This window comes from Amyelois transitella, chromosome 4 (assembly GCF_032362555.1).
Source record: "Amyelois transitella isolate CPQ chromosome 4, ilAmyTran1.1, whole genome shotgun sequence".
Taxonomy (NCBI): domain Eukaryota; kingdom Metazoa; phylum Arthropoda; class Insecta; order Lepidoptera; family Pyralidae; genus Amyelois; species Amyelois transitella.
The window spans coordinates 4,557,794-4,578,811 of record NC_083507.1 but is presented as its reverse complement, the minus strand read 5'-3'; the positions used below and the strand labels follow the sequence as shown (position 1 = coordinate 4,578,811).

General features: G+C 34.4%; 3 protein-coding genes across 7 annotated transcripts; 1 reads left to right on the top strand and 2 right to left on the bottom strand.

Moving 5' to 3' along the window:
• Positions 1-3: 3 nt before the first annotated feature.
• LOC106129448 (uncharacterized) lies at positions 4-6,319 on the bottom strand. Of its 4 annotated transcripts, none has more exons than XM_013328010.2 (7): positions 6,242-6,319; positions 4,937-5,127; positions 3,093-3,212; positions 2,037-2,452; positions 1,348-1,482; positions 514-765; positions 4-271 (listed from the first exon to the last, which is right to left on the bottom strand). In XM_013328010.2, exons 2-7 carry the CDS (start codon positions 5,044-5,046, stop codon positions 141-143), a joined length of 1,164 nt encoding a protein of 387 aa, XP_013183464.2. In that variant the 5' UTR covers positions 5,047-5,127; positions 6,242-6,319; the 3' UTR covers positions 4-140. The 4 variants fall into 4 exon arrangements, with proteins under 4 accessions (XP_013183464.2, XP_013183463.2, XP_013183461.2 ...); XM_013328009.2 differs by having other exon boundaries at positions 6,187-6,271; XM_013328007.2 differs by lacking the exon at positions 6,242-6,319 and adding an exon at positions 6,009-6,235.
• A 492-nt stretch (positions 6,320-6,811) lies between these two features.
• Positions 6,812-8,368, bottom strand: LOC106129321 (TNF receptor-associated factor family protein DDB_G0272098). The gene is made up of 2 exons (XM_060954709.1): positions 7,336-8,368; positions 6,812-6,837 (listed from the first exon to the last, which is right to left on the bottom strand). Exons 1-2 carry the CDS (start codon positions 8,357-8,359, stop codon positions 6,812-6,814), a joined length of 1,050 nt encoding a protein of 349 aa, XP_060810692.1. The 5' UTR covers positions 8,360-8,368.
• Positions 8,369-9,350: 982 nt separating this feature from the next.
• Positions 9,351-20,741, top strand: LOC106129440 (ATP-binding cassette sub-family F member 1). Of its 2 annotated transcripts, XM_060954475.1 has the most exons (18): positions 9,351-9,682; positions 11,309-11,419; positions 12,112-12,210; positions 12,555-12,680; positions 13,412-13,510; positions 13,751-13,851; positions 14,591-14,671; positions 14,777-14,963; positions 15,259-15,546; positions 15,747-15,823; positions 16,163-16,311; positions 16,616-16,699; positions 16,835-17,072; positions 17,469-17,649; positions 18,118-18,296; positions 18,676-18,909; positions 19,441-19,599; positions 19,966-20,741. In XM_060954475.1, exons 1-18 carry the CDS (start codon positions 9,454-9,456, stop codon positions 20,065-20,067), a joined length of 2,724 nt encoding a protein of 907 aa, XP_060810458.1. In that variant the 5' UTR covers positions 9,351-9,453; the 3' UTR covers positions 20,068-20,741. The 2 variants fall into 2 exon arrangements, with proteins under 2 accessions (XP_060810458.1, XP_060810459.1); XM_060954476.1 differs by lacking the exon at positions 11,309-11,419.
• The last annotated feature ends 277 nt before the right edge of the window (positions 20,742-21,018 follow it).

Here is a 21,018-nt window from a genome sequence, read left to right as displayed (position 1 = left end):
AAGTAGTAATAACATAATTTAATTCCTTCATAATACTTAAATTATTCTTAAATAATGTATATAAATATAATTTCGAATACTGCAACATTAAAAAATTATTAGACCTGTTATTTCATGTAAGTCTAAAAAATAGAAAAAGATTAAATATTAGTGACATCGATTACACTTGCCACAACTCTAGTCAGAAGAGGCCCTATATTGTCCTGGGGAACACCGCCATTCCATTTTTTCTTGAGACATTTTTCTATTCGAGCAAAGATGGACCTTGAATCTGAAAAGTAAAAGGAAATCTATACATATAAAACTCTTCCGTTACTGAGCGACAACGCCCAGCCTAAACTAAGTATAGAAATTTTTAATTTTATAAACCTGAGTTAAGATATTGTTTTCCAAAATTTTAGTCTGCCGTTTCCGCTCTCGCTTTTACAGCACAACATCACACCCGAGTTATATATAAATGCTATAACCTCAAGATGTAACAACCAAGAAAATTTATGTAAGTATCAAAAGTACCTGACATATCAGAGCATTTCGCCATGTTGAGTGTAAAAAATATAGCACTTCTTCTAACCAGCGGATTGTATTCATCACAATAGTAATGAAAAGCCATGGCAAGTTTGGAAGGCACTGTATCAATTTCTTTCACCAACATTACTCCAGATCTGTCCACATCGTCTTTGTACGTTTTTATGAGTTCACTGTGCGACTCCATTTTTAAAGCTAAACTGTTAACGGTTGTGTGACCTACGGATGCACTATCATTACCTGAAAATAGAATATCAGATTAATACAAAAAAGTTGCGTGGGCAGTTGCCGTTCATAACACAAGGTTGTTTTACTGTGATGGGTAACTGTAGGAACACGTGGCTCCTATTACATACTTGGCCTGTATTTAAAACGAGTGAAGCTGCAAATCAAAGCTAGTTTCAAATATCAATACATACGTAAAATCATACCTATGTTCCGAGTAGACAGAGACTGCATGTTTCCATTTGCCACGATCCCTGTACCTACACTTCTATCGCTCCGTCCACATTCATAACTCTCTTCATACAAGCTCGTTAATTTCGGGCACTCTTTACCTGATGTTTCGCTAGGATGTCCCGTTTGATCAAGGCACGTTCGTCTCGGCCTTTCCGCTCAACGGTTTCTTTGCCTTGACTCTCTCCTTGTACATTTGCTAAACATTTATGCCAACCAAAAACCGCGCCAATCAGAAAACGTTAGGTATAATTTTTCTAATTTGAAATTATCACTACCTTCAATTTATTATTTAACAGAAAAGTCATATCACCTATATTTTCTTCAAATGTATACCAATGATAGGATGGTAAGTGAGGTACTTACGTAAATATCGTGCGGTACTTAAAGCTATGTCGTCCATAAACTTGTTGAACTGATCTGGATCAAATCTATCAGAATTGCTGTTATATGCAAAAACGAATGAACCAGCATCTTGTCTTTTATAAATTGTTGAGATTCCTGCAAAAATGATTCCTATAAATAAGAATGCCTCTTCCACTCGCAACTTATAAAGGCGAAAGTGAGTTTGTTGTGTATATTTGCTGATAATAAAAATACATACATATAATCATGTCTTCCCTTGCGGGGAAGACAGAGTCAACAGCCCTGAAACGACTGATAGGCCACGTTCAGCTATTTGGCTTAATGTTATTATTGAGAATCAAATAGTGACAGGTTGCTAGCCCATCGCCTAGAAAAAGAATCCCAAGTTTGTAAGCCTATCCTTTAGTCGCCTTTTACGAAATCAATCGGAAAGAGATGAAGTGGTCCCATTATTTTTTGTATTGGTGCCGGGAACCACACGGCACTTACAATATACAATAATTTAGGTAACAATACAAACATACTACAAAGTAGTTACTCTGTCTTTAGTTTGTTGTTGTCATGCTTCATTCGGATACAACATAGTAGAACCTGCCACTTAGTGATTACCTACATAATCTTTGATCCCATTCTTACGCCTAAAAAGTTACTAACAAAATCTAATTATTTTCAAACAAAAAAAATGTTACCAGTTTGCACTTGTAGTATTGTATCATCTGTAACCTTATATTTTCTGCCCAAATCACTCAGATCGTTGTAATATTCAAACTCATCATATACAATTATGTTTGATAATTGTGATTCACTGAGTAAACCACTGAACAACGTTGCTATAATACCGAAGGCTGCAGCTGCAGGCACAAATAAAAAAGATTTGGATGGCTTCCTACTGTTTTGGACCCTTGCTTCTTCTCTTCTTTCCTCTTCATAATTATATTTTGTGCATATTCTATTTGGGCGTTCTTCGTGATGGTTAATTCGGCAAGACTCTGGTGTACGCCGTTGGTTGGAATAATTAATTAAATCACTTTGTACTGACCAGTCTCCAAACTCACCACTGCAATTTGATGGAAGAGTTGCAGGTAATGACTTAGCAAGTACATTGCTGCAAAGAAACAGACTTTAACAGCTCATATTTCAACCACATTTGATGACGTGTATACCTATGCAAATGAATTGACTTGTGATTGGCGAAGTGGTTAATGAGCTAAAAAGCATGTTTTTACAAAGAAATTTGTGAAAATGTTATAACAAAGGAAATGAGACATGCTTGACGCTTGGGCTTCTTTTTTTTTATTTAATTTATTTTCGATTTTTTTTCGAAAGTAAATAGTATTGGAAAACCTTTTTCAGTGATTTATAGTTTTACATTCATAATTAAAAAAAACCTTTAAATTTTGTAGCCTGGCGTCATCTACTTAGCAAGTCATTGCGTTATTTTATATAAGTTGTATGTGTTATTGATCAAAATTAATTTTTTTTAATTTTTGAATACTTCTTGAATGAATGAGAAGTGTCGGTGTCGTAGAAAAACGCGCAAACACGAAAATTTGCTCGATATGTGACTTCACACGTATGACGCCACATATCGTTATTACATTATTGGCGGTTAAAAATTTTATTAACCACAGAAACAGTTCAAAGTGATCGATTTAGTTATGAGAAAAACAAATTACTGTTAAGTCTGAAAAAGGTTTACTAAACACAATTCAAAGTGCAGTAAGATACAATATTTGCATACCTACCTCAAATCAGATTCATCATCAGAAACAGGAGGGTCCTGTCTATTTTCCACACTAAGGGAATACCTCCTAGGTGATGTTTTCTGAGTCACCCTTAATGGTGAAGATGGTTTGCAAAGTTTGCTGAAATGAAAACAAATTCACTTAAATTCTATTTTCGATTTGATAAGGTAATTAAATAAAAGTAAACAATCATGAAATGTCTCTATTAAAAAATTAAGTTAGTGAAATAATTTAAAATGTATTTATAGACATAAAAATGTAACTTAAATTTTTAAAAGATTACTTACCTTTACTTACAAACTTAAAGAAATTGAAGGAGGTTAAGAACATATAAATAACACCCACATTATTAGGATGTTGACGAAGTCGCCAATATAAATTAGTACATACATGATAGAATACATTTATAAAATACATACATACATAAAATCACGCCTCTTTCCCGGAGGGGAAAATAAAATAAAAATACATAACATGATTTTAAGTTTAAATTTTGACTCTATAGTATATTCATACAAAATAAGGTGCCAAAGTTAATTTTTAAAATTATTTAAAAATAACTTTGCCTTCATTGTTAAAAAAAATATGGAACAACTATAAGGCAATATCCATATCCATAAATGCTAAATTGAGTCAGCTGCCAAAAAAAATTAAGTTTAGGATGTAAACCAAATACAGCTTTGACATCACGACTTGGTGTCATTTTGTATGAGGCATTAATGTGATATGTATTTTATTATATCTCAGGCAGTTTTTTGTTTATTGATGTGATGGTTTAAGTTGTTATGGAACTAAATATTTAAACACCAAAACAAAATTTGTTATCATGCCAATTATGTATATCACATGTCTATCTCTTGTGGGGTAGACAGTACATACATATGGTCACGTCCATATCCCTTGCGGGGCAGACAGAGCCAAAAGTCTTGAAAAAAACTGAATGGCCACATTCAGCTATTTGCTTTAATGATAGAATTGAGATTCAAATAGTGACAGGTTGCTTACCCATTGCCTAAAAAAATCCCAAGTTTGTAAGCTTATCCCTTAGTCGCCCTTTACGACATCCGATTACGAGGGAAAGAGATTGAGTGGTCCTATTCTTTTTTGTATTGGTGCCGGGAACCACACGGCACGGTAGACAGAGTCACTTAATTAGAAGCACTATTTGAAGCGGTTGTTGGATTTTTGCTTTGGAACTAAATTTCCTACTTAATTAACACTTCTCATGTTATACTAGAGTACATCCATATAAAAAGAAAAATCCTGTAAATTTTCCTTCCCACAAGAACTATACATATAATCATAATATAATTTCCCACATGGGCAACATACAATTCCTTTTTCAAATCACAATATTCACCCTAACATATTATTAATAGATTTTATAATATGAATTGATGACAAAAATGAAAAAATATAATAAAGACAATGGAAGCAGACTTCTACAAAAACTAATCGCCTTGGTACAACATATAGTGTTAATTTCATTTTTTTTTAAGTCTGTTTTAATTTTTTTAATATTGTGGGTTCATTTACATATAATGCTCATTCCTTTTCCTTGTGAGATCTTTGCCATATACACCATTAGTAACATATTAACAACTCAACTAAGAGCTTATTCTGTTTTTGTTTGAGGCATTCCCTGGAATATCTTCCAATATTATTACCAGCCATAATAAAATTTCTATGTGACCACACAGGGACTCTATTCTTCTGTATGCAAAAATTTTTTTTCAAATCTGATTATTACTGCCAGTGATATTTTTTAACATTCATAATAAATATAGTTGAATTGCGAATTTTTCCTTTTTAAAGTCTGTTTAAAATAGAAAGAATTCAATTACCTCATTACATTATCAACCTCATCAAATCCCTCATCAACTTTTTTAAGAGATTTTGTATTGTGTTCATTCCTTCTAACCACTTCTTCATTTTTTAATCCATATCTGCCCATTATGGGGGTATGGGCAAAAATGCAATTGTTGTGGCTATGAATACTCCTTCTTGCAGATGGTGTTATAGAAGGCCCCCCCGACTGCAAAATAAAATTCTATATTATTTATGCACAATGTTCTATGTCATAAACAAACCCTGAACATATTCAGGGTTTGTTTTTGACATAGAACATTGAACACAGCTAGTATTTTTATATAAAACATATTTTATATAAAAATATTAGCTGTGCCCGCAACTTTGTTCGTATGGAATAGTTATTTTTGGCATTATTGAAGCCTAAGGATGAATAATTTTCCCCGTTATTTTTACAAATTTTCCATTATTTCTTTACTCCTTATGGTCGCAGCGTGATGTTATATAGCCTAAGGCCTTCCTCAATAAATGGTCTATTTAACGCAAAAAGAATTTTTCAATTCGAACCAGTAGTTCCTGAGATTAGCGTGTTCAAACAAACAAACTCTTCAGCTTTATAATATTAAGTATAGATTTTATCTGATCCATTGGTGTGGCTAGTACATCGAAATAGCTATTGGTTATATATTCTCTCTCTCTATGTTAGGAGTACAAAAAGATAAGTTTTGGGAGCCATAATTCATATTGCCAGATTCCAGGCCCCTTTACAGCAAGGGTAAGGAATTTTCCTACATGAACTCTACACTACAATATTAAGTTATTGATAATAGCTGTAATTTCGACATATTAAGATCCCTCACTGCCCTCTTCCATGCTTAAGATAAAAAGACACGTATTGTAATAAAGACAATGTAATGAAAAAGAAAATCCTTCCCCTACAAATGCCACAACTATTTATTAGTATGACTAAGGTAAATGAAATTATTGCATTGCTTAAAGTGCATTGAACATGTACATGTGTATACTTGGAAAAGACAATGACATTCTGTAATAATCTTTTTTTAACCATCTATTGATTTTACTTTAAAATCATAGGTAAGTACATACTTTATTTACGGATTCCTGATTCATTTAAATTTTATAAAAAACACAGATTTTTGCCGATAAGCAAAATCAATTAATGTTTGCCACAAAATCTCGTTTCTTAAAGATTCCATGCACTTCACACCAGCATTTCCATTTTCCATAAATTTCACAGATATTATTTTAAAAAAGAGGTACCCACTTAGTAGTCATATTGATATACCCAAAGAGTAAATAAATTAATATATACGATATACCTATTTTTAATTTGATTCGACAGATTTGATTTGACACTGACACACCAACCACAACCAGTTCCCACCAGTGCTGCCAACTATTTCCGACGAGAAGACGCTAAATCCGTCCTCTGTTAATTAAACATCCCAAAACGCATGCTTGTTCACGAACATAATGTATAAATATGAACTAATTTTCCTTGTATTAATTTAAAAGAGGTAAATTAAAATTATTTAAACAACCTCGAATAAGATGGTTCCTTAACTCATTCACAATAATAATTTGTATTTTTGTATGTTTGTAACGAATAAACTCAAAAGCTACTAACCCGATTAAGAACTACTTCCACCATTAAAAAGCTTCATTATTCGAAAGTGCTATAGGCACATATTTTTTTTTATTTATTTAATTAATTTCAGACATAAATCAACATTTATCAAGTAATCTGAGAATAAACGCGATTTGAAAAATCGTTGGTCGCGTGCGCCGGCCACACGATTTATTGTATATGCATACAATGTACTACACAAATTTAGGTTTTGATTGGATCTTCTATAATTAAGTCACTATGTGGTATCGTATATGTTAAATTATAATATATGACACATAGTATTCTCTGGGTAAACATAAACACAGAACACATGGCTAAGCAAGTATGCAATTTGTGTGTTGTGTTGTGATGGAGCACATGCCTATATTGGTCATGAAAATAACAGGATGCAATGCTTTGGGTATCTATTACTCTTCAATGTGATTGTGATTTTACGCCACAGAGGCCGTCATGATATTATCATAAAAGTAGCAATAAGCACAGCTGAACGTGATAGGCCACGTCTTTTTAAGACTGTTGGCTCTGTCTACCCCGCAAGGGATTTAGATTATAGACGTGATTATATGTATGTTTATTTTAGACTTTTCTCTATCTTGAGCAATAAAAAAATTCAGAATATTATCAATAACTCTATTCAGGACATCACATGAAATTTTGACATTAAGTTACCAACGGAAAATCTTAAATATTACATATCAATTAAAGTTATAATAAAAACTATAAATAGGAAAGCAGAGGGCTTGTATCCTTCTCCTTTGTTGTGCAAATGACTGGTCAGCTTACTAGTAACGTTATTGACTGCAGGTTGGGAGGGATATGTCGCAAGTGCCGCAGGTTGCTTCTCTTCAACTTTTGCAATTTTCTCCTCTAGCCAAGCTTTAAAAGAGTAGGTAGGCACAACTCTTACCAATTTCTTGCTTACAGCATACTTTGAAGACATTTCACTAGTACATTGATTTTGACCGGAGCTAATAACTCCTATTAATTCATTATCAAAAATTGCTGGTCCACCGAAATCTTTAAAGCAAGTAGGGATTTTGGTATCAACGCAATCAAAGTAACCCTCCAATAAATCAGGGTAATCCTCAAATGGACGATACTCTACCCCTATATATTGTAACTCTTTTATTTGATTAACTTCAGTATTCAAACCGTAACCAAGACCTTCAAAATCTGTAAGACCTTTTAAACTTGTCATGTTACTTAATTTGATTTTTGACGCCACACTGTTGTTATGTTTTTCTGTGAAAATAATACCGATATCCTTTCCACGACTTCCGGCAAATGAAGGAAATTTTTCGCGATTCTTAATGTACAGCATAACAGCAGTATCTTCTTTTTTAGCTTTAGTAGTATTCAACAGGACATAATTGACAGGCTTTTGTAAACACTCTGCAGAAGTCAAGATTACACCATTCGATACCACAGAACCAGCACACAAATAGTCATTCTGGTGGGACATAATAGCTGCCATAAAAGGGAATTGTTTGTGGTTTGCTGTAAGTATCTCGTGCATCTGAGAATTTGCTCTTCTAGTGCATGTTGTGGAATTATTGTTTTTATTATTACTGTCATTTTCGTTACTGTTATAGTTATTGCTGTTGTTACTATTACTATTTATTTGTTCAGTATTCTCATTTTCTGGCATTATATCTAATGACTCCTTTGTATCATCGTTACCTTCATTACTTTCATCTTGCAGATCATCAATGCTTTTCTTAACATTCTCACTAGCACACAGACATATATATCCAAACAAAAATGCTAATAAAATTAGTAGGCGATATGAAGTAAACCCGTATTTCATTGTTATAATTTTTTTAACTTCTAGTACAGGAAAAAATTCTAGATTTTCGACGTCGGGTCACTTGTTTTCAATTTAAAATTTTTTCATATCTCAATTTTGACTGCTAGATTAAAAACAGCCAGTTTTCTTTCATGTCTAACTAAGTTTGTTAGGTCCCATATATACGAAATAACCATTATTACTGAGAGATCTTATTGAGAGATTCAGCAGAAAGTGAATTTATAAAAGAATATTAATACTGCTAATAATAATACTACAGTTTCGACCACCATCTAAAGAGGCTGTCGCTAGATGGCTGGTTTTGCGTCACATGCGGAAGGCAGTAGGTACCTTTTTCTGGACACGGCACGCATCGTCAGAATGTTTCTTTCTCTGCAGGCTAAACTATCGTTAGCTTGTTTCCAATTCAGCTGCTGGTACATAACTGAATATTTTTTTAAAAGTTTTTTTTTAACTAAATAAGTGCACTACCCGTTTTGCAATTACAATTAAAATTAAAGAAAACTGACCCATTGCGAATCGAACTAGCGCACCCGTACCATTATCACGTTTGTTACTTATATATTTATTTTTAAATTCACTTTTCTACCTATTTGTAAAAATCGAACCGATAAACTATCGATAGTGGACTTGTGGCGACATCTCTGCGCCACTCGTCACAACATCCAATCTCACAACAACTGTCAATCATCGCTAAGAAATTGACGCGCTCAACCAATAGCAGCGAAGAATCTAAATCTCGATTCCAAAGATTTCACGGATTGGAGCTATATAATTATACAACCTCCGACACAACACCGTCGGAGCCGCGGTTCCCCAGGCATAACACCTAGCCTGGCGGAAGATCTTCCCTTTGGTGGCGGTCGAGCCGAATCATCGCTCCCGCTACAGACTATTGATCGGCAACACTACTGTCCTGTTTTTTTTGACATTTGTGTGTCAAATTTACTATCTGTGGTGTCTGATGTCTATATCTGCTCTGTCTGTGTCATGTCATCGTAATTTATACATAATTTATAACAGCTCGTACTACAGCACATCATTTGTGAGAAAATTAAAATCTTTCCTCAATTCCATTTTAACTCTGGTTAAAAATGTCTAAAAAAAAGGGAAGCAAAAAGAATATCGAACTAAATGAAGATACTGAAGAAAAATCTATTGGGTCTAATGAGAATCGCGATATAACCTCTAAAAGAAAAGTAAAAGGAAAAAAGAAAGGTAAAGGTGATTGGAGTGATAGCGAGGAAGACACTCCTAAGAAATTAGAAGTATCTGATGAGGAAGATGTTCCTGCTTCAATAGTCAAGAAGAATCAAAAGAAAGGTAATTTTATCTTTTTATTTCGCACTTAAATAAACTGAGTACAAGATGCTCCTTTGACTTTATTATATCCTCGATGACTCGAAACATACTAATACTAATATTACATAAAATTATTACACTATACATATGTTAATATTATTGGGGGAAGAATTCATACATACATACATACATATGGTCACGTCTATATCCCTTGCGGGGTAGACAGAGCCAACAGTCTTGAAAAGACTGAATGGCCACGTTCAGCTATTTGGCTTAATGATAGAACCGAGATTCAAATAGTGACAGGTTGCTAGCCCATCGCCTAAAGAATTCACAAGCTAATTTATATCTTCAAAAAGTTACTTCCAAAAGTAACAACATGATGTAGAACAGCCAAATATGAACAGTAAAAATGGTTTACATTGCTTTGGGGCAGTCCTTGATTATCCTTCATTGATATATTGTATAACATCATATGGTGGAGCCTGCAAGTCTGCCTTAATAAACTTGAAAGAGTTCAGAGGACATACAATCATTTCCCTTTCTCACATTCCAACTATACCAATTTTGTGAAGTTTTTCCTGTCTGTCAACTATACATCAATATTATCAAAGCAACACTCCATATTATCCAATTGTTTTTAATTATTAGTTACTTAGATACTAATAATTACAGAAAAAAAGATTTTTCATACAATAGGCTATTTGACTGTATTAAAAATATACATTTCTTTTATGTCATCAGTCCTAATATTATTTTTTTGGAGCGATTTGTAATAACGCGAGATAAAAATATTGCATTATTTAAACAAAATCCGTCTCAGAAAATTTGTTTTTTATATGCAGCTGTCACGTGACTAAAAACGAACGTGATTGGCTATTTCTATTATGACGTCAATTATCCATAAACAGACTGTGGATCGTACCGTTCCTTAGTGTTCGCTATTATTTTTCAAGATTTTATTAGTGTTTGATCGCTCAGGATTACTCAGATAACATAGGTATTTAATAATGGAAACCAATTCCGCGAAAGCTGACAGTCGAAACCTACCAAAAGTGGACGCAATAATGGTTGGAAGAAGAAATCTGGATTGTCTTCTTCAAAGACAATTCAGATTTCTATGCTGCCGAACTGAGGAATGTGAAAACATCAATGTTAGTATATCTTGGTAACCACTGATCTTAGATCATGATCTGAAACCACTTCTTGCGAATATTCAAATCCATCGGCATAGAAAAAAACAGTTTCGTAGGAGATTTTATTGTTGTATTAGTGCATTGAGGCACTGCACAACATTTATAAGAACTCATTTTAATAATTTTCACACATATGACGTGGCACAAGTTAAATAAAACAAGAGAAAATCAATACTTTTCGAAACACCAACAAGCTTTGTATGATATTTACACGAAATTTACGTCACTGCATGCCATGGCCGCCATATTGCTAAAAGTCGCGTTTTGGCGGCATATTTGAATATTTCATTTTCTTTTTCGATTTTTTAATAAAATAGCTGTAATAAAGGCAGAAAAGTATTTTTGTAGGGCTCCTTATAAACAAATAAATACCCTAAGATAGTTTTTAGAACTTTGTCAAATAGCCTATTGTCTTTTATCAAATGTATATTGACAAAGTTACATTTTTCAGCAAAAAATAAAAAAAAAGATCCTGAACTTTCAGATGAAGATAGTAAATCAGTTGTAAGTAATCCTAGTACCGCATCAAAACCTGTGAGTAAAGGAAACAAAAAAAAGAAGGGTAAGTGCCAATTGATGCCCTCTGTTACGAATATGTATTTTATATAGATTCAAACCATTCTAAAATAGATCTTAATGTATTTAAACTAAATAACTAATAAAATCCTTAAATATAAAATTCACAATGAACAGTTTTGTATTAGTATTGGTAAGAAAAGGAAAGATAAAACATATGCCATAAATACACATTTAAAAAGAATATTAATAATTAAATTTGTTATTTTTTTTCTTTCTGTCCTGTATGTATTTGTTTAATTATTTATTTATGTTAAAATTTTATTGCACAAAAAACTGTACAAAGGGCAGACTTAATGCCGTTTCGCATTCGAGTATACCAATATGTATATGATCAATTTACTTATAACTGTCACCAATAGCTTTGTTTTGACTCAATAAAACCTTTAAACTTCATATCATGAAAATTGGTCCAATAAAAAAATTATCATCATTTAAATAAACTCACGGCATGAGCATAAAGGAATATGTCCATATTTTATATTATAAATGTGTTTGTTGTTAGTTTGTCACATTAAAACCAATATCCATAAAATTTTGTTTACGTATTGTGTGGAGTGCTGGAGATGGTATGACATCTCTGGTACTTTTCCCTAGCAGTGAGCAAAAGTAGTAAATAAACACTTTCTTTGTCTTTAATATGAAATTTATGTTAAAATTATCATAATTAATTTTAAGGCAAAGGCAAGAAAGACGACTGGTCAGATGATGAAAGTGATGTGGAACTACAGGAAGTATCAGAAGAAGAAGTTGCAAAACCTGTCTCGAAAAAGAAAGGTGATTTTCTCAACTTTACTAGTTAGAATAAATAGGAGCCGATGAATGATTGCACTGCTCAGATAATATAAATAAAATTAAATAATTATCCTGGATTCTTTAAGGCTATGTCGATGATCGATGTCATGTCTTTATAAATCTCAATTCTATTCCTTAGATTGTTTTGATAATGGCTTTAAGTCTTTTGGAGATTAATAACTCTGTCCTGAATGCTGTGAAGGGGTCTATTTTAATTTATATAATATACCTATTTTTCTGATGAAGGTAAAAAGTGCAATACAATCACTTTCGTTTTCACGAATTTTCTTTTCTTACATTCAAGACAATTTTTTTATTTGTTTCAGCTAAAAGTAAAAAGAAAACTGTAGAAGCTGCATCATCTGATGATGAGCATGATGACTCAAAATCAGTTACTAGTAATGTATCCAGTAATACGGCTAAACCTGTCTCAAAGTCAAAGAACAAAAAGGGTAATTGATTTAAACTTTTGCGTTGCATTATTCTATTTATAAATAATACAAGCATTAAAGGCGCAGGGAACGTACCTTAATTTTTTCTGAGGTTTCGAATAATGTTACAATGATAAAAAAGTAAAGGTGTATGGTGTTAAACCATAACATGTATCGTAATACGTGTTATGGTTTAATACCTGTGTTATTTGTTAAAGAAGGGTAAGCTTTAAATACAACATACTAAGAGATATCTAGCTTAATCTGTGTAAATTTTCCCATACATATTAATCATGTGTAATTCCATGTGTGTGCTGTGTGGTTTCCATCATATTAGAATTAAACCATTCCATATTTTTCCCACGGATGTCGAAAAAAGCGACTGAGAGATAGGCTTATAAACTTGGGATTCCTCTGGTAGTCGGTAGTTGATGCTAGCAATCTGTCACAATTTGAATCTCAATTTAATCATAAAGTCATATTGAATGAACATAGCTCTTTTAGTCTTTTCAAGACTGTAGGTCTACCCCGCAAAGGATAAAGACGTGACTATATGTTTGTATGATTTCATAATAATTGAAATCCCAAAGTATTTTTTATTTTGTTAGGATGTTATGTTTTATGGATACGTGTGTCAAGCAAATTTTTAAGTTTACCTACCTACAACATGGAAACATATATGTTTGAAAATAGAGTTTTGTGTTATTTTTACTTGAAGATACATACATTTATAAAAGGTATGGTGTTTTCAGGTAAGAAAAATGACTGGCCTGATAATGACAGCGACAAAGAATTAAAAATGCCATCATCTGATGATGATGAGCTACCAGCATTGCCAGTTAAAAGTAAAGGTGAGACAAAAGTGAAAAAAGTTTTATGATTGTATCAGTTTGTTCCCACCACTTTAGAATAGGACCACTCTTTCCCTTACCCATGGACGTAAAAGCTAACTAAAGAAATAGCAAATACATTTAGTCTTAACTTAGTACTTTCAGAGACTTAGCTTTGTTTACATCATGACATGTGATATGTGGATGTATGCATAAACAACCATTTCTTTCTAATTGAACTTTGATTTCAAACAATTTCAGGCAAAAACAGAAAAAAGAACAATATAGACGACATTGAAAATGAACTCAAAAAATTTGAGATAAAGGAAGAGGAACCTGAAATATCGCAGAATAAAACAAAGGTTTGTATTGAAGTTGATTCAAATACAACATAGTTGGTATTTTTTGGAATTTTATGTCTTTAACCTTTATTTAAAATATAAGTTACTTTTAAGATAAGGTGGTAGAATGGTAGTACGAAGAAGCTCAAATAATTTTGTCTGTTGGCACATTGAGTGAGCTATTGTCATAGAGACATTAAAATAATAGGACCACTCCATCTCTTTCCCATGCATGTCGTAAAAGGCGACTAAGGGATAGGCTTACAAACTTGGGATTCTTTTATGGGCGATGGGCTAGCAACCTGTCACTATTTGAATCTCAATTCTATCATTAAGCCAAATAGCTGAATGTGGCCATTCAGTCTTTTCAAGACTGTTGGCTCTCTACCCCGCAAGGGATATAGACGTGACCATATGTATGTATGTATGTAGGACCAAATAAATTCACATGTTCTGGAGAGGTGTGATGTCGCAAACTGGCTTTGTCAGTTCTTAAGGCTGCCTGTCCATTGCTCCGTAGCGAGGCGGCGGACCAATTTGCATACAGTGCCGTCTCCGCAATCCTATTAGTCAATATTTCCTCGCTTCTCCGCGTCGCCGCTTCGCTCCGCGCCAATGAACAGGCAGCCTAACTCTGAAGATCCCAATGACACTTGCATAATTACATACACTACACATACACATTGTTTGGTGCATAGTGCATTCCCTTTAAAAAAATCATGTATTTTTTCATAATAATCTCACTAAGATATTTTTCTAGGATAAAAAAAGTAAAGTGAAACAAGAAGATCTTGATGGTGACATGTCGGATGACGAGGCTTCCAAAGAGACTGATGATAAGGTACCTATTACAAAAAAATATTTTCTAATTTTGAGAGACTTATTAATCTACACAACCAATAAAAGTGAGAATATATTGTATCTGGCAATATCTTTTTTTTTGTAGCCTACGGAACTTCCTAGCAAAGAGTTGTCTGAAACCGTTGAGAAAAAACTAAGTCACAAAGAGAAGAAAAAGTTGAAGAAACAGCAAGAGTATGAGAAGCAAGTTGAGATGTTGACCAAAAAAGGAGGCCAGGGCCACAGCGATTTGGACGCCAATTTCACTGTTAGCCAAGCGCAAAAATCTGCTGGTAAAGTTATTTTTATAATTAATATTTTATGAATTTCTCTTGTACATAGTTTGAAGTGAAGCAGCAAGCATAAAGAATCTTCTATCATTATAATCGGTAGTTTGGTTGTAGTACAATGTTTTATTTTGGATATTCATCCCGGGAAATTTCATTTTACAGTGTGATGGTTAGTTTTATGCCTGTCTTTAAATTCGAAATAATTCGCCTAAACTTTATTATACTTGTCATAGTACTATTTTAGTTACATATAATTTGTACCGAAATTTGATATTGATTTTCATTTTATTGTTATCAGGTCAGATGGCAGCACTAGAGAACGCAGTGGACATCAAAGTTGAAAACTTCTCGATAGCAGCAAAAGGCAAAGATTTGTTCGTGAACGCGAACTTGTTGATCGCGAACGGGCGTCACTACGGCCTCGTCGGTCCGAACGGGCACGGAAAGACTACCTTGTTAAGACATTTAGCACAACGTGCTTTCCCGCTCCCACCCCATATAGATATACTGCTGTGCGAGCAAGAGGTCACGGCTAGTGATATGAGCGCGGTCGACACTATTCTAGAATCTGATGTTAAGAGGACTGGTGAGTACTTTTTACTAATTAAGATTCCTTTTGTATACTATTCACTGTTGTACTGTTTATGTTCTAAGTGTTTTTATTTTCCGTGAAATAAAGTGCTTTTACTTTTTATTTACTCAAACTGTGATATCAATGTAAATAAAATTTTACATATTTTATTATCATCATCACATAAAAGCTGAGTTAATTTCTTTTATTTTCAGAGTTACTCAAAGAATGCAAAGAGTTAGAAGCTGAAATAGAAAAAGGCGATCTCAAGAAACAGGACAGATTAAATGACGTAAGACTCTGTCATATCATTCTCTCATCATCAAAATACACAGTACTTATATAAGTATGAATTTTTAAACAATTTCATTCTAATATCTCTTCCCGTGCAGACTGTAAAAACCAATCAATAGAGGAGATTATATTAAAAGAGGGGTTCTATCTTTGGGAGTTGGGCGAGCAACCAGTCTGAATTTAAATTTCATAATTTAGCCATTATTTGAGACTGACTACATCGTAAGGAAAAAATACTAACTCGTTTTTGTCCATAACGTCATACATATATCACGTTGCAGACAAAAGCTATTAATAGTAATTTGTCTGTGCTATATAATACGACCTCTGTATTCAGGTGTACGCAGAGTTAAAGGCGATCGGCGCAGACTCCGCGGAGCCCCGCGCGCGGCGCATCTTGGCCGGGTTGGGCTTCAGTCGCGAGATGCAGGACCGCGCCACTAAGAACTTTTCTGGAGGCTGGCGCATGAGAGTCTCACTAGCCAGGTAGCTATCATAGATATAATGCAACTAGATGATAATTTCGGTAGAAGTTAAATATTTTTTATGGACTTTTTAAATAACCTACTTATCTTTATATACGCTCTATAAGCTCCATACTACAAGTCTTGTAATTTTTTTGGGACTTTGTGTAATTCGTCCGTGTACCGGCGGAATTAGAAATGATACAGCTGGGTGAAAAGCGAGACGGCTGAGAGACACTTACAGGAAAAAAATAGAAGGGGTTGGGGTTTCAAAATAATTGTAGTGTATTGTGTTTTCCAATACTTTAATGTTAAATGTTTTTCAGGGCCTTATACATAGAACCTACACTTCTGTTACTCGACGAGCCGACAAATCACTTGGACCTTAACGCCGTTATTTGGTTAGACAAGTAAGTGAATATCTATTTTTTTGTCAAATTGACGACACACGCATGCTTGTCGTTTTAAAGGTTTCATTTTGTAATTAATTGTTCTGTTAAATCTTAACTTTTTTTACACATATATGTTCTTCTTTTCTATTTTAGTTATCTTCAAGGCTGGAAAAAGACACTATTAGTTGTATCTCACGACCAGTCCTTCTTAGACAATGTTTGTAATGAGATCATACATTTAGATCAACAGAAATTATTCTACTACAAAGGAAATTATTCTATGTTCAAGAAAATGTACGCACAAAAGAGGAAGGAGATGATAAAAGAATATGAGAAGCAAGAAAAGAGGTTGAAAGATTTGAAGGCGCACGGACAGTCGAAGAAACAGGCCGTAAGTCTTTGTTTTATAAATACACGAACTGTTGAGAAAATCTTTGAAAATAAGGACACATGTTGCTTGCACTAGGAATCATGCTAGCGTTCTATGCTGTCAATTTTCATTGGATGTTAAGAAGGTGTTAGTCAATTATATTTCACTGATCATTCAGCGGTTTGCCTGTGCGTTATAAAATATGTGAGTTACCACACATCATCACCAATTTTACCTACAACAAATCTGCTTATAGACTGATGCATGATCAGCAAAAAAAAACCCACATCGTAATATTTATATGGTGCGGTCCAGTAAGGAGATCGTGGCTATATTTTTTATCCGTTTAGGTAAATAACACCAGGGAATTTATTTTTAATCCGGAATATTGGCTCATATACGATAATTGTCGTGCAGGAAAAGAAACAAAAAGACGCGTTAACTCGCAAGCAAGAGAAGAATCGCAGCAAGTCGTCGCGCGAGGAGGCGGACGAGAGTGCGGCGCCGGTGACTTTGTTGCAGCGGCCCAAAGAGTATATCGTCAAATTCAGCTTCCCCGACCCACCGCCTCTTCAGCCGCCTATACTAGGCTTGCACGGTGAGTCGTATTTTTTCTTAGGTTTAAAAAACTTAGAAAAGATGCCTTCTCCCGAAACATGGCGAATAATTTAACCAATTTGTAGTCAGTAAGAGTTCTAGGAGTTCTCGCAAGAACGCAGATATCGGTGCGGCATTGGTGACTTTGTTGCGGCGTCAGAAAGGGTATATATACTTGGCTTGCATGGGGAGTTTCTTTAACAAAATTGCTATGGAGCAATAGCGGACGTTTAAAACAGTTGTAGCTAGTAAATCTTCCCGCAACACCGGTGCATTATGTTAGTTGCCACAATATAAACTGGAATAATTCGTCCTGTACTGGTTAGCAGCACCAGTACGGGTTCGGTATATGCCTAATTTTGACTGGCAAATTTTATCCAAAGTCGATAGGTTGTACGTTAATGGAATATAGATTACCACAGTCATGTATCGCGCAAGACTATGTACTAATCCTTGCTTTCTTCCACAGATGTAGACTTCAACTTCCCAGGCCAGAAGCCTTTGTTCATAGGCGTGGACTTCGGTATAGATCTGAACTCGCGTATCGCGATAGTGGGCCCCAACGGGGTTGGCAAGTCTACTTTCCTCAAACTACTAGTGGGTGAACTTAGTCCCATTCGTGGTGAACTAATTAGGAATCATAGATTGGTAAGTGGCTCTACTGTTGATTTTGTTTTTGTTATGTTTCTTTATGATTTTTATTGAGAGGTAAATATCTCATAATAAGCATGGTTAGGTTACAGGAAATATGCGCACATAATTATTTATCTGATAGTCTAGGTCATTCTAGACTTTTCCTATGATAATGTTGTCTTTTTCAGATATATTTTTTGTGTATTAGAGCCCAATATTTGAAGCAATCACAAAAGAATGCAACCGGAAAGTGTTATGATGTGGAAAAGAGAACTTAATCTGATCAAATTTTATATATAAGCCAACCCTCTTACGATCTCATATCGACGATCTTATTATTTTTTTCATCATTACATTATCATATTATTTTTCAATAATATTTTGGTACACACAGAGAATAGGTCGTTTCGATCAGCATTCCGGTGAACATCTAACAGCCGAAGAATCGCCGGCGGAGTACCTCCAGCGCTTGTTCGGGCTTCAGTACGAAAAGGCGCGGAAGGCCCTGGGCACGTTCGGTCTAGCGAGCCACGCTCACACCATCAAGATGAAGGACTTGAGCGGAGGGCAGAAGGCGAGAGTGGCTTTGGCAGAGTTGACACTGATGGCGCCAGATGTTGTTATATTGGTAAGATTACATACATCATATAGTACATATAATTGGTAAGATTTGTAATGCTTTTTAAGAATATACTGCGTTGATTGGGTAAGCCCTACATTTTTTTAACTTTATAAATTCAGAATATAGGAAAATAGTTTCAAATTGAATTTATACATATATATAATCTAGTCTAGATGCCTTGCGGGGTAAACAGAGCCAACAGTATAAAAAATAATGAAAGGCGACGATCAGCTGTATGGTTAATTCAGATTCAAATAGTGTCAGGTTGCTAGCCCATCGCCTATAAGAATCTCAGGTTAGCCTTCAAATTAATAGATACAGTGTGATATAAGTGTTAATATAAGTATATCTTATTTTGAATTTGAAACAATAAGTAGGATAAGGAAAGCAGTTTTACCCCTCCTACATTTTGTTCATGCTTTCGGCGTTAGCTTTCATCTTAACTATTACATTAAAGTGACAACAGATGGCGTTAGTTCATTGAATTGACATTGAGTGTTTTATAAAAGAAGTATACCTTGTTATTGTCTGATTTAGGATGAGCCTACAAACAACTTGGACATCGAGAGTATAGACGCTCTCGCCGAAGCCATCAACCAGTACAAGGGCGGCGTGGTGATCGTGTCCCACGACGAGCGCCTCATCAGAGAGACTGACTGCGCGCTCTATGTCATCGAGGACCAGACTATCAATGAGGTGGGCATCATTTGTCATATCTGGTAATGGACATCATTTAGGAAGTCAGTATAGATCGGAGGACTCCGCGGTCCGACCAGGAATAATGTGATAATTACACGAAGCTATCGTCTGATCTTGACCTTGCAAAACCTAATCCTGCTTGGAGTTATGGTTGTTGTACTAGATGCTAATTCAATTTGCCGCTTGTTAATGCATCGAAGTACAAACCAAAGAATGGAATGGTCTGCGTAGGGAATCACATGGTGCAGTGACAGTGACACTTAAGTTGAATTACACTACAATGAAGTTGGTAAATTATCTATGAAGCAGGTAAATAATAGATAAAATTATTCTTGTTTTATTACATGTGTTGATTGTTTGCAGGTGGACGGAGATTTCGACGATTACCGCAAGGAGTTGCTGGAGAGTCTCGGCGAGACCATCAACTCTCCTTCCATCATCGCCAACGCGGCCGTGCTACAGTAGATCACCGCTCGGTACATTTTTATGCTTCTCTTATACAGAGACCAGCCTCCTTATCCACGAACGAGTTTAAAGGCAACCAGTGTTATCTTAGCTCTCTTTTTACCACTCCAGTTAACCTCAAAGCTAGAAAAAGAGATAATAAGACATGGTCCTTCAACGTTTGTGTTTAAGTCCCCGAATTGTGCCCGGATTTTGCAAACATTACAGTTTTTTATTACAAGTATAAAGATTGCGCGATTTTTAACGGTATTTTACGATCTAATATCGGTCTGATCGTGGCTCCCATTGGCATATTGCTTAGTACTTAACCAATGTCCTTTCTGTAAATCTTTATCTTTGTACAAATCAAGAAATTGAAAATGGCGAGAATCTTTGATTTGTCCTTTGATTGTGGAATTTTAAAAATTCACAATTCATTTAAAAAAATCGTTAATCACAATAATGAAATGTCGTGTCTGTCCAAGTTTTTATGAAATCAAATAATGTGCATGCTGTTCCAAATACCTATTAAATTGTGCCTCTATTCCATTTTATGTTGATCACAAGTCGAACTGATCACTAGTATAAATAAATTATATTCGAATATGGTTGTACTATTGTTAATATGAAAATAATATTTCTTTACATAGTTAATTCCCGTGTATGTTTATTATTGTAATATAAAAAATATGTATTAGTATTTATACAATAAATTTTGTTATGAAATCAATTTATTTTCTTCATACGATTATGGACGTCGATTTTTACTTACCGAATCTATGGTCATTGTTGAACCTCGGGCTCCACTTAATGGTGCTGAGGATTTTACCGAGACTAAAGGCAGTAGAAGGGTAAAGGATATTATAAATTTTCGGAGAATCGTTGGAATGTCAGATAGCTTATTTAATCATCATCCTTTTTGGTGTTAGGTAGTCATTGTTGTGTCTTCTCCCTGTAAGAAAGTCCAGGGTC

Bases quoted from the DNA above. Each gene is read 5' to 3' on its own strand.
- LOC106129448 (XM_013328007.2), bottom strand. From the start codon at position 6,032: ATGAATCAGGAATCCGTAAATAAA. The intron at 5,128-6,008 runs GTATGTACTTAC...TTTATTTTGCAG, and splicing joins ATCAGGAATCCGTAAATAAA to TCGGGGGGGCCTTCTATAAC. The intron at 3,213-4,936 runs GTAATTGAATTC...TTTTCATTTCAG, and splicing joins GAGGTTGATAATGTAATGAG to CAAACTTTGCAAACCATCTT.
- LOC106129321 (XM_060954709.1), bottom strand. From the start codon at position 8,359: ATGAAATACGGGTTTACTTCATATCGCCTACTAATTTTATTAGCATTT. The intron at 6,838-7,335 runs GTAAGCTGACCA...ATGTTTACCCAG, and splicing joins TGCAGTCAATAACGTTACTA to AGAATACTATGTGTCATATA.
- LOC106129440 (XM_060954475.1), top strand. From the start codon at position 9,454: ATGTCTAAAAAAAAGGGAAGCAAAAAGAATATCGAACTAAATGAAGAT. The intron at 15,547-15,746 runs GTGAGTACTTTT...TTTTATTTTCAG, and splicing joins ATCTGATGTTAAGAGGACTG to AGTTACTCAAAGAATGCAAA. The intron at 19,600-19,965 runs GTGGGCATCATT...GATTGTTTGCAG, and splicing joins AGGACCAGACTATCAATGAG to GTGGACGGAGATTTCGACGA.